At 46.8% G+C, this 12,203-nt stretch overlaps 1 protein-coding gene across 4 annotated transcripts in view; it reads left to right on the top strand.

The window, feature by feature from the left end:
* Positions 1–12,203, top strand: part of LOC121287426 (DENN domain-containing protein 3-like) — a 177,249-nt gene that overhangs the window by 102,491 nt on the left and 62,555 nt on the right. For all 4 annotated transcript variants that reach the window (XM_041205294.1, XM_041205296.1, XM_041205295.1 and 1 more), the window contains 3 exons: positions 904–1,153; positions 10,730–10,845; positions 11,630–11,772. In XM_041205294.1, the coding sequence (XP_041061228.1) occupies positions 904–1,153; positions 10,730–10,845; positions 11,630–11,772 (509 nt within the window). The remainder of the gene's footprint in view (positions 1–903; positions 1,154–10,729; positions 10,846–11,629; positions 11,773–12,203) is intronic.

The raw sequence follows: 12,203 nt of genomic DNA, 5'->3' as shown, positions 1-12,203 counted from the left end.
CAACAAATCGAGTAGGGAATTCAGGAGAAACCTCTTTAACCAGAAATTGGAACTCATTATCACATGGAATGGTTGAGGTGAACAGCATCGATACATTGAAAGGAAACTAGATAAACACATGAGGAAGAAAGAAACAGAAATGTTGATATGGTGAGCTGAAGGAGGAGGAGGCTTAGGTGGAGTTTATACATGATTGTTTTGTATTAAATTATCTTATTCAGATGAATCATACTCTAGTTTCATCAACTTGCTCCATACCCACCTTGTCAGTGCTCACAATCTCTGGTCCTCTCACAGTGCAGTGATTATATCACTTTCTCTCAACCTCTTCTATGCTGTACAATGGGCCGATGGAAATCTGCTTCCTCTACTTAAAGTCCGTCCTACAGCTCCAGCCTCTTAAAATTTCTTCATCTGTTGACACCCTTGACCTCATTATAACCACCTCAATCTGCTCATCTCCCTGATCTCAAGTGGAACTTCCACATTTCCTCCAGTACTAAAGGTTTCCTGTTCACTGCCAAACACTTCTCTTCATCAGAGAGTGAAATGCTTCTCCTAGATCTGGGGGAACCTCTCCTAGTGCCTGTCTGAAAACTGGTCATTCCTTTTGATCCTCTCTGACCTTCAGCCTTTGAACTTTCTCAGGATTTCAAATCTCAACTTTCTCTTCCTGATCCAAAGCTCCTGACAAGCCCCTACAAGTTTTCAAAATCAAGCTCGTACCCAGCTCATTGTGACTGTTGACTTTCCTCATCTTCTCTTCTGCTCTGCGTCCTGAACTGTCTCTTGAAGTAGTTTTCTTAATGGATTCAAAACACCCAGCTGTAGGAGGAGTAATTATTGAGTCATGTATTGCCCACATCATTTGTTCTCTGCTCCTTAACGATTTGCCTTGTACAGGATCTACACAAAGGTGTCTCTGAAGCAATAGACGTCATCCCAGAGGTTCTGTCCATTCACGCGCCACCATTCATTGGACCTCAAACAAATCTGCACACCCATTGCCAGAGCCCATCAAGAAAGCCCGAGGAGATCACTGGACCAACATTCCCTTCAGGGCAGCTCTTTGGAAACATGGAACTTTTTAAGGAGCACCTCAGCGTTCCAAGGGGAATTGAGCTGTGTGGACTGCCAGAGCTGTGTTTCCCAGGTGAGATAATTTTGAGATTTCTGAATGAAAGTGATATGGCTTAATGGACAGCCCATCTGTTGACCAGTGAATGCTGCTGTGTTTCTCAGGGTTAACGTTGTTTCCCGTTGGCAGGTAGGGTGAAAGGTTTGAACATTAAACCATGCCCCAGTTCACAGGACTGATGAACAATTGGGAAATCCTGTTCAGTGCCGGAAGTTTTCCCACTGGCAGTGGGGAAGGACATAGGTGGACATCTCACCAGTGAAATCCCAACCCCTGCTATCAGGCCTGGGATGAAGCCTTGAACGGACCCGCACAGCAGGGGAAAGACACCCATCACATTCAGCAGTGACTTTCGAAAGGGAATTGAATGAATAGTTGAAGCAGAAAAATTTACATGGCTATGGGGAAAGAGCAGCAAGAGTGGGACTAATTGGATAGCTCAGGATGGGACATGATGGGCTGAAGGGTGCTGTATCATTCTATGATTCTACTGAATAATATTCAAAGCCCTTGGCTTCACTTTGGCTTCTATTGTGTTCAATTAAGTTCATCCTGATGAGATGTTGTAGTGAGTCTTGGTAACACTGTGGTGAGATCACCAGAAGATCTCAAGTCATAGAACAAAAGTATTGTCAATGAATAAATGATTGTCTGATCAGAAATATTATTGATTATCCTGCCTGATGGCCTGTGGTAATGTTAGGGAATTTATTACACACCTGGAATAGGCCAAGTGACGCACAAACCAAGGGTGATTTGAGCTTCACACAAACACAGCCACAACAGGCAGTGGGAGCCATGGAAAGCCAGTGAACAGAGATATATATAACTGACCTCTACTCAGCTCCTCCCATCAGGGAGTAGGCCTCAAGTGAGAACTCTCTTTACAGTCAGTACTGGTTTAGGGTGGATGCTGAGCATCGCAATCATATTTCATTGTTGCCCCATGAGTTGCACCTGCTCTCTGCCAGTGGTTGTGTATCTATGCCTGGCTGCAGTTGATTCTCATGATTGAGTCCTCATCATTCATGGCCCTGATTTTAACTCCAGGTGGGTGTTGAGTGCTGAGATGTGTCACTCGCTACTGCAGAGACAAGCATATGAGAAATAGGAGCATGACTGAGCTCTGCAGCCTCACCATCCTGCTCCTTTATTCAATAAGATCATGGCTGACCTTCTATCTCATTCCATTTTTCCCTCCCATCTCTACATCCCTAGATTTCCTTGGTGCCCAAAAATCTAACCTGAATCTACGCAGACCTTCCTTTGTGGGGCATGGATGAACTTCCCCACCAGATCTCATAGACAGGGTGCTCTCCATGTCCTGATCTTATTCAGACCTGTTTCAGCCAGGACCATGGTACACCTGCCTTGTTACCACTGAACTAGTAGAGTTAAAATTTTCCCTGCAGCCCATCCTCCAGCTTCAGAAACCCAGCAATCAAGGTGACAACAAATCGCCCTACCTGCTCTCTGTCTGCCTCCCTCCCTGTCTGTCTGCCTCTCTCTCTGTCTGTCTGCCTCCCTCTCTGTCTGCCTCCCTCCCTCTCTGTCTGTCTGCCTCCCTCCCTCTCTGTCTGTCTGCCTCCCTCCCTCTCTGTCTGTCTGCCTCCCTCTCTGTCTGTCTGCCTCCCTCTCTGTCTGTCTGCCTCCCTCCCTCTCTGTCTGCCTCCCTCCCTCTCTGTCTGCCTCCCTCCCTCTCTGTCTGCCTCCCTCCCTCTCTGTCTGTCTGCCTCCCTCTCTGTCTGTCTGCCTCTCTCCCTCTCTGTCTGTCTGCCTCCCTCCCTGTCTGTCTGCCTCCCACCCTGTCTGCCTGCCTCCCTCCCTCCCTCCCTGTCTGCCTCCCTCTCTGTCTGCCTGACTCCCTGTCTGTCTGCCTCCCTCCCTCTCTGTCTGTCTGCCTCCCTTTCTGTCTGCCTCCCTCTCTGTCTGCCTCCCTCCCTCTCTGCCTCCCTCCCTCCCTCTCTGTCTGCCTCCCTCCCTCCCTCTCTGTCTGCCTCCCTCCCTCCCTCTCTGTCTGCCTCCCTGCCACTGTCGAGACAATTTTTGATCTTAATACTCACAGGATTCCATCTGGAGTAACTGATCAATTCTGGGCCCCACACCTCAGGAGGGATATATTGACCTTGGAAGGGGAGGAACACTAATCCACCAGAATGGTACAGGAGTTAAAGGAATAAATTAATAAGAGAGAGATTAAGCTAGTATTCCCTTGAGTATAGGAGAATACTGGGTTCTCTAATCGAGGGGATCAAAATGATTTTTTTAAAAGTTGGTCATGGGATGACTAGGCCCAGCATTTATTGCCCATCCCTAATTGCCCTTGAGAAGGTGGTGGTGCGCTGCCTTCTTGAACCGCTGCAGTCCATGTGGTTTAGTTACACTCACAGATATGTTAAGGAGGGTGTTCCAGGATTTTGGCTCACCCAGTGACAGTGAAGGAACGGCGATATATTTCTAAGCCAGGATGGTGAGTGGCTTGGAGGGGAACTTCCAGGTGGTGGTGTTCCCATCTATCTGCTGCCCTTGTCCTTCTAGATGGTAGTGGTCGTGGGTTTGGAAAGTGCTGTCTAAGGAGCCTTGGTGGAGTTGCTGCAGTGCATCTTGTTGATGGTACACACTGCTGCTACTGTGCATCAGTGGTGAGGGAGTGAATGCTTGTGGATGTGTGCCAATCCAGTGGCTGCTTTGTCCTGGATGGTGTCCATCTTCTTGAGTATTGAGGGAGTTGCACTCATCCAGGCAAATGGAGAGTATTCCATCACACTCCTGACTTGTGCCTTGTAGATGGTGGACAGGATGTGGGGAGTCAGGAGGTGAGTTACTCATCGCAGGATTCCTAGCCTCTGACCTGCTCTTGTAGCCACAGTGTTTATATGGCTAGTCCAGTTCAGTTTCTGGTTAATGGTAACCCCCAAGTAACTAATGGTGGGGGATTCGGCGATGGTAATGCCATTGAATGTCAAGGCAAGATAGTTAGATTCTCTCTTGTTGGAGACGGTCATTGCCTGGCAATTGTGTGGCATGAATGTTATTTGCCACTTGTCAGCCCAAGCTTGGATATTGTCCAGGTTTTGCTGCATTTGGACATGGACTGCTTCAGTATCTGAGGAGTCGTGAATGGTGCTGAACATTGTGCAATCATCAGTGAGCACCCTCTTTTCTGACCTTATAATGGAAGGAAGGTCATTGATGAAGCAGCTGAAGATGTTTGGGCCAAGGACACTACCCTGAGGAACTCCTACAGTGATGTCCTGGAACTGAGATGATTGACCTCCAACACCCATCTTCCTTGTGCTAGGTATGGCTCCAACCAGTACAGAGTTTTCCTTCTGATTCCCATTGACTCCAGTTTTGCTAAGGCTCCTTGATATCACACTTAGTCAAATGGTGCCTTGGGCAGTCGCTCCCACCTCAACTCTTGAGTTCAGCTCTTTTGTGGATGTTTGGACCAAGGCTGTAATGAGGTCAGGAGCTGAGTGGCTCTGGCAGAACACAAGCTGAGCATCAGTGAGCAGGTTATTGCTGAGTAAGTGCTGCTTGATAGCACTGTTGATGACCCCTTCCATCAATTTACTGATGATCGAGAGTAGACTGATGGGGCAGTAATTAGCCAGGTTGGATTTGCCCTGCTTTTTGTGGACAGGACATACCTGGGCAATTTTCCGCATTGCCTGGTAGATGCCAGTGTTGTAGCTGGACTGGAACAGCTTGGCTAGAGGCACAGCTAGTTTTGGAGCACAACTCTTCAGTACTATTACTGGAATATGGTCAGGGCCCACAGCCTTTGCACTATCCAGTCCCTTCAGCCGTTTCTTGATATCACGTGGAGAGAACTGAATTGGCTGAAGATTGGCATCTGTGATGCTGGGGACCTCCGGAGGAGGCCGAGATGGATCATCCACTTGGCATATCTGGCTGAAGATTGTTGCAAATGCTTCAGCCTTATTTTTTGCACTGATGTGCTGGACTCCCCCATCATTGATGATGGGGATATTTGTGGAGGTTCCTCTTCCCAGTGAGTTGTTTAATTGTCCGCCACCATTTCAGAACTTGCCGTGCCCCTAGCCAAGCTGTTGCAGTACAGCTACAACACTGGCATCTACCCAGCTATGGGAAATTGCCCGGGTATGTCCGATACATACAAAGCAGGACAAATTTAACCCAGCCAATCACCGCCTCATCAGTCTACTTTCGATCTGGATGTGGCCAGACTGCAGAGTTTAGATCTGATCCATTGGTTGTGGGATCACTTCTCTCTATCCATCGCATGCTATTTACATTGTTTGGCACGCAAGTAGTCCTGTACTGTAGCTTCACCAGGTTGACACCTCATTTTTAGGCTGCCTGGTGCTGCTCCTGGCATACTCTCCTGTACTCGTCATTGAACCAGTGTTGATCCATGGCTTGATGGTATGGTAGAGTGAGGGATATGCCGGGCCATGAGGTTACAAATTGTGTTCTGCTGCTGCTAATGGCCCACAGTGCCTCGTGGATGCCCAGTCTTGAGTTTCTAGATCTGTTTCAAATCTATTCCCTTTAGCACAATGGTCATGCCACACAACACAATGTGAAGATGGGATTTCATCTCCATAAGGACTGTGCGGTGGTCACTCTTACCAATGCTGTCATGGACAGATGCATCTGCAATAGATAGATTGGTGAGGATGTGGTCAAGTATCTTTTTCCCTCTTGTTGGTTCCCTCACCACCTGCCGCAGACCCAGTCTAGCAGTTATGTCCTTCAGGCCTCGGCCAGCTCAGTCTGTAGTGGTGCTACCGAGACACTAGATGATAGACATTAAAGTCCTCCACCCAGAGCATATTCTGTGCCCTTGCCACCCTCTGTGCTTCCTCCAAGTGGTGTTCAACATGGAGGAGCACTGATTCATCAGCTGAGGGGGATGGAGAGACAGTAGGTGGTAATCAGCAGTAGGTTTCCTTGCCCATGTTTGACCTGATCCCATGAGACTTAATGGAGTCCAGAGTCAATGTTGAGGGTTCCCAGGGCAATTGCCCTCCAACTGTATACCATTGTAGACTCATAGATGTTTGCAGCACAAATGAGGCCATTCAGCCCATCTTGTCCACACCAGTCAACAAAGATCTAACGACACTAATCCCATTTTCCAGCTCTTGGCCCATAGCCCTGGAGGCTATGACAATGCAAGTGAATATCTAAATACTACTTAAATGTTACGAGAGTTTCTGACTCAACCACCCTTTCAGGCAGTGAGTTCCAGACTCCCACCACCTTCTGGATGAAAAACTTTCTCCTCAACTCCCCTCTTAACCTTAAATCTATGCCCCCTGGTTATTGACCTCTTTACAAATGAAAAGTTGTCTTCCTATCCACCCTATCTTTGCCCCTTATAATCTTATACACCTCTATCAGGTCCCCCCTCAACCTTCGCTGCTCCAAGGAAAACAACCCCAGCCTATCCAATCTTTCCTCATAGCTCGGACCCTCCAGCCCAGGCAGCATCCTGGTAAATCTCCTCTGCACCCTTTCCAGTGCAATTGCATCTTTCCTATCATGTGGTGACCAGAACTGCACTCAGTACTCCAGTTGTGGCCTAACCAGCATTTTATACAGTTCCAGCGTAACCTCCCTACTCTTGTATTCTTTGCCTCAATTAGCCAAGGCAAAGAATGCAAGTATCCCATATGCTTCTTAACCACTTTATCTACCTGCCCTGCTACCTTCAGGGATCTGTGGATATGCACACCAAGATTCCTCTGATCTTCAGTACTTTCCAGGGTCCTACCATTCATCGTGTAATCCCTTGCCTTGTTAGCCCTCCCCAAGTGCATTATCTCTTACTTTTCCGGGTTGAATTCCATTTGCCACTGCTCTGCCCACCTGACCAGTCCATTGATATCCTCCTGCAGTTGACGGCTCTCCTCTTCACTATTTATCACCCTAGCAATTTTCGTGTCATCCACGAACATTTTGATTATACTCCCTATATTTAATTCCAAATCATTTATGTTCACCACAAACAGCAAGGGCCTCAGCACCAAGCCCTGCAGAACCCCACTGGAAACAGACTTCCAGTCACAGAAACATCCCTCTACCATCACCCTCTGTTCCTGCCTCTCAGCCAATTTTGGATCCAACGTGCCACTTTGCCTTGGATCCCATGAGCTCTTACTTTCTTGACCAGTCTGCCAAGAGGGACCTTATCAAAAACATTGCTAAATTCCATGTAGACCACATCAAATGCATTACCCTCATCAACATTCCTGGTTAGCTCGTCAGAAAATTCAATCAAATTTGTCAAACTTCACCTTCCCTTAACAAATCCATGCTGATTCTCCCTGATTAATTGGTGTCTCTCCAAGTGCAGGTATGTTCTGTCCCTCAGAATTCTTTCTGGTAACTTCCCCACTATCAAGGTTAGACTGACTGGCCTGTAATTTCCTGGTCTATCTCTTCCTCCTTTTTATAATAATGGGACAATGTTAGCAGTCCTCCAGCACCTCACCTGCAGCCAGAGGGATTTGAAAATTACTGCCAGGGCCCCTGATATCTCTTCCATTGGCTCCCTCAACAGCCTTGGACACATCTCATTCAGGCCTGCAGATTTATCCACTTTTAAGGCCGCTAAACCCGCTAGTACCCCCTTTCTCTATATTAATTTCCCCTCACATTTCACAGTCCTCCACCCTAATGTCTATACCTGTGTTGTCCTTTTCCATTGTGTAGACCGATGCAAAGTATTCATTGAAAACTGATCCCACGTCTTCTGGGTCCACACCCAGATTACCTCTATTGTCCCTAATTGGCCCTACTCTTTCCCTAGTTATTCTCTTGGTCTTTATATGTTTAAAAAAACTCCTTTGGGTTTTCCTTTATTCTCTCTCAGCTTTCCTAATTTCATTTTAAAAATCCCCCCTGCACTTTTTATACTCCCCTAGGGACTCTGCTGTATTGAGCCCTTAGCTTCTCTTTTTTTATTAATCCTAACCTTTATTTTCCTTGACATTCAGGGTCTCGGGCCTTGGTCCCCCCCTTTGTCTTTATGGGAACGTATTTTCCCTGTACCCTCACTATTTCTTCCTTGAATACCTCCCACTTCCTCTGATACAGTTTTATCTGCAAGTAGCTGCTCCCTGTCCACTTGGGCCAAATTGTATCTCATCTTAGTAAAGTTAGCCTTTCCCCAGTTTAGAACTTTTATTCCCTCCCCAACCTTATCCTTTTCCATAACTATCCTAAATCCAACTGAGTTATGGTCGCTATCTCCAAAATGCTCCCCTACTGATACGCCTTCCACCTGCCTGGGCTCATTTCCGAATATTAGGATCAGAACTACCCCCTCCCTTGTTGGGCTTTCTATGTACTGGCTGAAAAGGTTCTCCTGGATGCAACTTAAGAATTTTGCTCCCTCCTTACCTTGCACACTTAAACTATCCCAGTTAATATTTGGGTGGTTAAAATCCCCCACTATTACTGTGCCACCACCTCTGCTGGGTCTGTCCTGTCAGTGGGACAGCACATATCAAGGGATGATGATGTTCGTGCCTGGGACTTGATCTGTAATGTATGATTCTGTGAGTCTGTGAGATAACTCTCCCGATTTTGACACAAGCCCCCAGATGTTAGCAAGGCGGACTTTCAGGATCCACAGGGCTGAGCATGCCATTATCGTTTCTGGTGCCTAGGTCAATGCCGAGTGGTCTTTGCGATGTTGCTCCTTTTATTAGATTTGATACAACTGAGTGGCTTGCAAGACCATGTCAGAAGGCAGTTAAGAGTCAATCACATTGCTGTGGGTCTGGAGTCACATGTCGGCCAGAACAGTAAGGACAGCAGATTTCCTCCCCTAAAGAGGTATTAGTGAACCAGACGGGTTTTTATGACAATCTGGTAGTTTCATGGTCATCATTACTGAGTCTAGCTTTCAATTCTAATTTTTATTATTTGATATTACCGTGTCCCCCAGACCATTAGTCTGGCCTTCTGCATTACTAATCCAGTGACATTAGCACTATGTCACCACCTCCTGGATGAAAGCATTCAAAACAATTTCCTCAGGTGGGCGACTCCAGAGCCAGGGCCAGAACCTTAAAATTCAAGCTAAGGGCCTGGATTTCCACTGAGGAGCCCTTTAAAAATGAAAACCTAAAACCCTTTTTCCCCGCAAAGCGGTTGAGACTGGAGGATCAATTTATAATTTCAAGACTGGGATTAACGGACGTTTGTTAGGTAAGTGTATCAGGGGAGATGCAGGTAAAAAAAGTTAAGATACAGATTAGTCATGTTCTAATAGAATGAAAGAACAGGCTTGAGGGGGTGATTGGCCTCCTCCTGTTAATATTCCTTTAGACACTGTTCCCCTTGTTCCATCTTTCATGCAGACACTAAGCAGTTGACCATTCCCTTTCTGTACAATAGAGTTCAATACAAACAATATTGCTTGTGCAATTAACAGTGTAGATACAGGCATTACCCATAGAATTCATGAATAACAAGAACAGAGAAAGAACCCTCGCTCCCCTATGTCTCACCCACATCCCCCCCCCCCACCCAACACCACCCCCATTCCCATCCCATCCCACATCCAACCCACCCCCACCACCTCCATCCCGCAAACCTCCCCCCAGGGGAGGGAGTCTTTGTCTAATGATATTTTGACCAATCATCGGATTTTACAAGTTGTTAACAGCCTTTCTACTCCCAAGACTTTCAGTTTTGTTCTGGGGTGTTTATTGCTCCCTGTTCATTTCTTTCTACTCCCAAGACTTTCAGTTTTGTTCTGGGGTGTTTATTGCTCCCTGTTCATTTTTTTGATTAAATTCTCAAAGAATCAGATCCAGCATAATTTGATTTTAATTTTTTAACTTGTTTTTGTTGTTTCTCTCTCTGTCTATCCTGATGTCCTCACTCTCTCTCTCTCTCACTCTCTCTCTCACTCTCTCTCACTCTCTCTCACTCTCTCTCTCTCTCACTCTCTCTCTCACTCTCTCTCACTCTCACTCTCTCTCTCTCTCACTCTCTCTCACTCTCTCTCACTCTCTCTCTCACTCTCTCTCACTCTCTCTCTCACTCTCTCACTCTCATTCTCTCTCTCACTCTCTCTCACTCTCACTCTCTCTCTCTCTCACTCTCTCTCACTCTCTCTCTCTCTCACTCTCTCTCTCTCTCACTCTCTCTCTCTCTCACTCTCTCTCTCTCTGTCTCTCTCTCTCTCTCTGTCTCTCTCTCTTCCTCCCTCTCTATGCTTCTGTTTGTATATTTATGCTATCATTCTCACTATCTCTTCTTCCAATCTGCCTCTTGCCCTTTCTCTTTCCATCTCCTTTTCTATCTCTCTGTCTCTTTCTCTCTCTCTCTCTCTATCTGTTTGTCTCTCTTGGCACCCTTTCGTACCATCAATGTGTCTGTCCCTCTATCTCTGTATTTCTCTCCCTTTATGCCTCACTCCCTTGTCAATATGTTTCTCATCCCCTCCCTCCCTCCCTTTCCTTCACCCTTTCCCTGCCTGTATCTCACCCTCCCCTGGCCCTCCTCCACTTATCATCTTTATCTCTTTGCCTGTGTGTGTGCCTCTGTCTCTCTCTCTCTCTTTGCATCGCATCTTCTCAGATGGATTTAAAATTCAGATGGAAGAGCAGGACGAGTCTTTCCATTTCCTGGTTCTGACAGATCTCCTGGGGAACAGACAGCAGGGAGTGGTGCTTCACATTCACAGAGAGATAAAGGTGAGAATTTTAAAGACAGGCCTCTGCTCCTGATTCTGTAATATGCTTCCTGTGCAGGGCTCGAGTTGGAGCTGAGTTTTATCCCGTGAGATTAGGGGCAGGGGTTCCAAAAAACAAGTTTCTGGAACGAGTTCAAACGCTGGGAAATTGTCAGAAAAATCCATGTTAGTCATCCAGTCACAGGTTCCACCAATCAATTCAATTTGTATTTTAAACTATGAAAAAGTAACTCAATAGCATTTCCTGCTATTAAGGAATATGTATCCAATGTGAGTAGATGGAGTTAAGATCCAGACTCGCTGTAAGCTAATAGAATGGTGGAACATGCTCATGGGCTGAATGCACCCCCACCCCCCACTCCTCCCCCTACCCCCCTCCCCCTCCACCCCATGCCCTTCCATTGTTTCTAAATTAGTAAACAGCTGATTAACAGCTGATGTTATCTTCCCTAGTTTAGGGGAGAGGAAAGGCATCCAGGCGTCCTGCTCCAGACTATTAGAAGTGGTCCCTGCTTCTAAGATGCACTGAGGGCAGGATTGGGTTTGACAGACAATTGCCCCCTGTCCATGGGGCAATTGCCTATTATCAGTGTTTAAGACAATGCATGAAGACTGTGTGCAAGGGGTGAGGTTAACTGGATTCTGCCAAGTGGTAAAGCAGCAGGAGACAGAAAGTGGCAGTGTTTGGTGGGGCGGGGGTGAGGGGGGAGGGGAGGGAAGTGTTTTGGGGAACTGAAATCATCGCATAGCTTCAACTGTCTGATGTAATGGTTTTGCTTTTACAGGAGAGCGATCTCTATCAGGCTCCTCCAGAAGGCTCGGAGTTGGCAAAACACCCTGCAGAATCTCTCCGGGTCTTTGTCCCCTATGGAATCTGTGTTATCACCAAATTTCCATATTACACTGTGTTGAAAGATTGCCTTTCCTGGTAAGAGCCTCAGAGAGTGATTCCCCTGTCAACAGGGCCCAAAGCATATGTAGAGAGAGAGAAAAACAGAGTTAACATTTCAGGTCAATGGCCCTTCATCAGAACTGGGAAAAGTTAGAGATGGAACAGAGGCAGGGAAAGTGGGGAGCGGAGGAAGGAATTAAAGAGAAGGTCTGTGATAGGATGGAAGGCAGGACTGGTTAAATGGCAGAAGAGTTGATGGTACAAGGCAAAAGGAGATGGTAATGGGACAAAAAACAAAAGCTGGGTTTGTTGGAGGTGTAAATGACAACAGCAGAAACATTACCAGCACCAGCCATCAGAACGAATGGGGGCCGAGGTTATGGTCCGAAATTGTTGAATCAGTGTTGGGTCTGGAAGGCCCATTAAAGTGCCCCATTGAAAGATGGCGCTGTCCCTCCAGCTTCTGT

This window comes from Carcharodon carcharias, chromosome 14 (assembly GCF_017639515.1).
Source record: "Carcharodon carcharias isolate sCarCar2 chromosome 14, sCarCar2.pri, whole genome shotgun sequence".
Lineage (NCBI taxonomy): Eukaryota > Metazoa > Chordata > Chondrichthyes > Lamniformes > Lamnidae > Carcharodon > Carcharodon carcharias.
The sequence above is the reverse complement of the archived record's forward strand: the minus strand, read 5'-3'. Positions and strand labels throughout refer to the sequence as shown.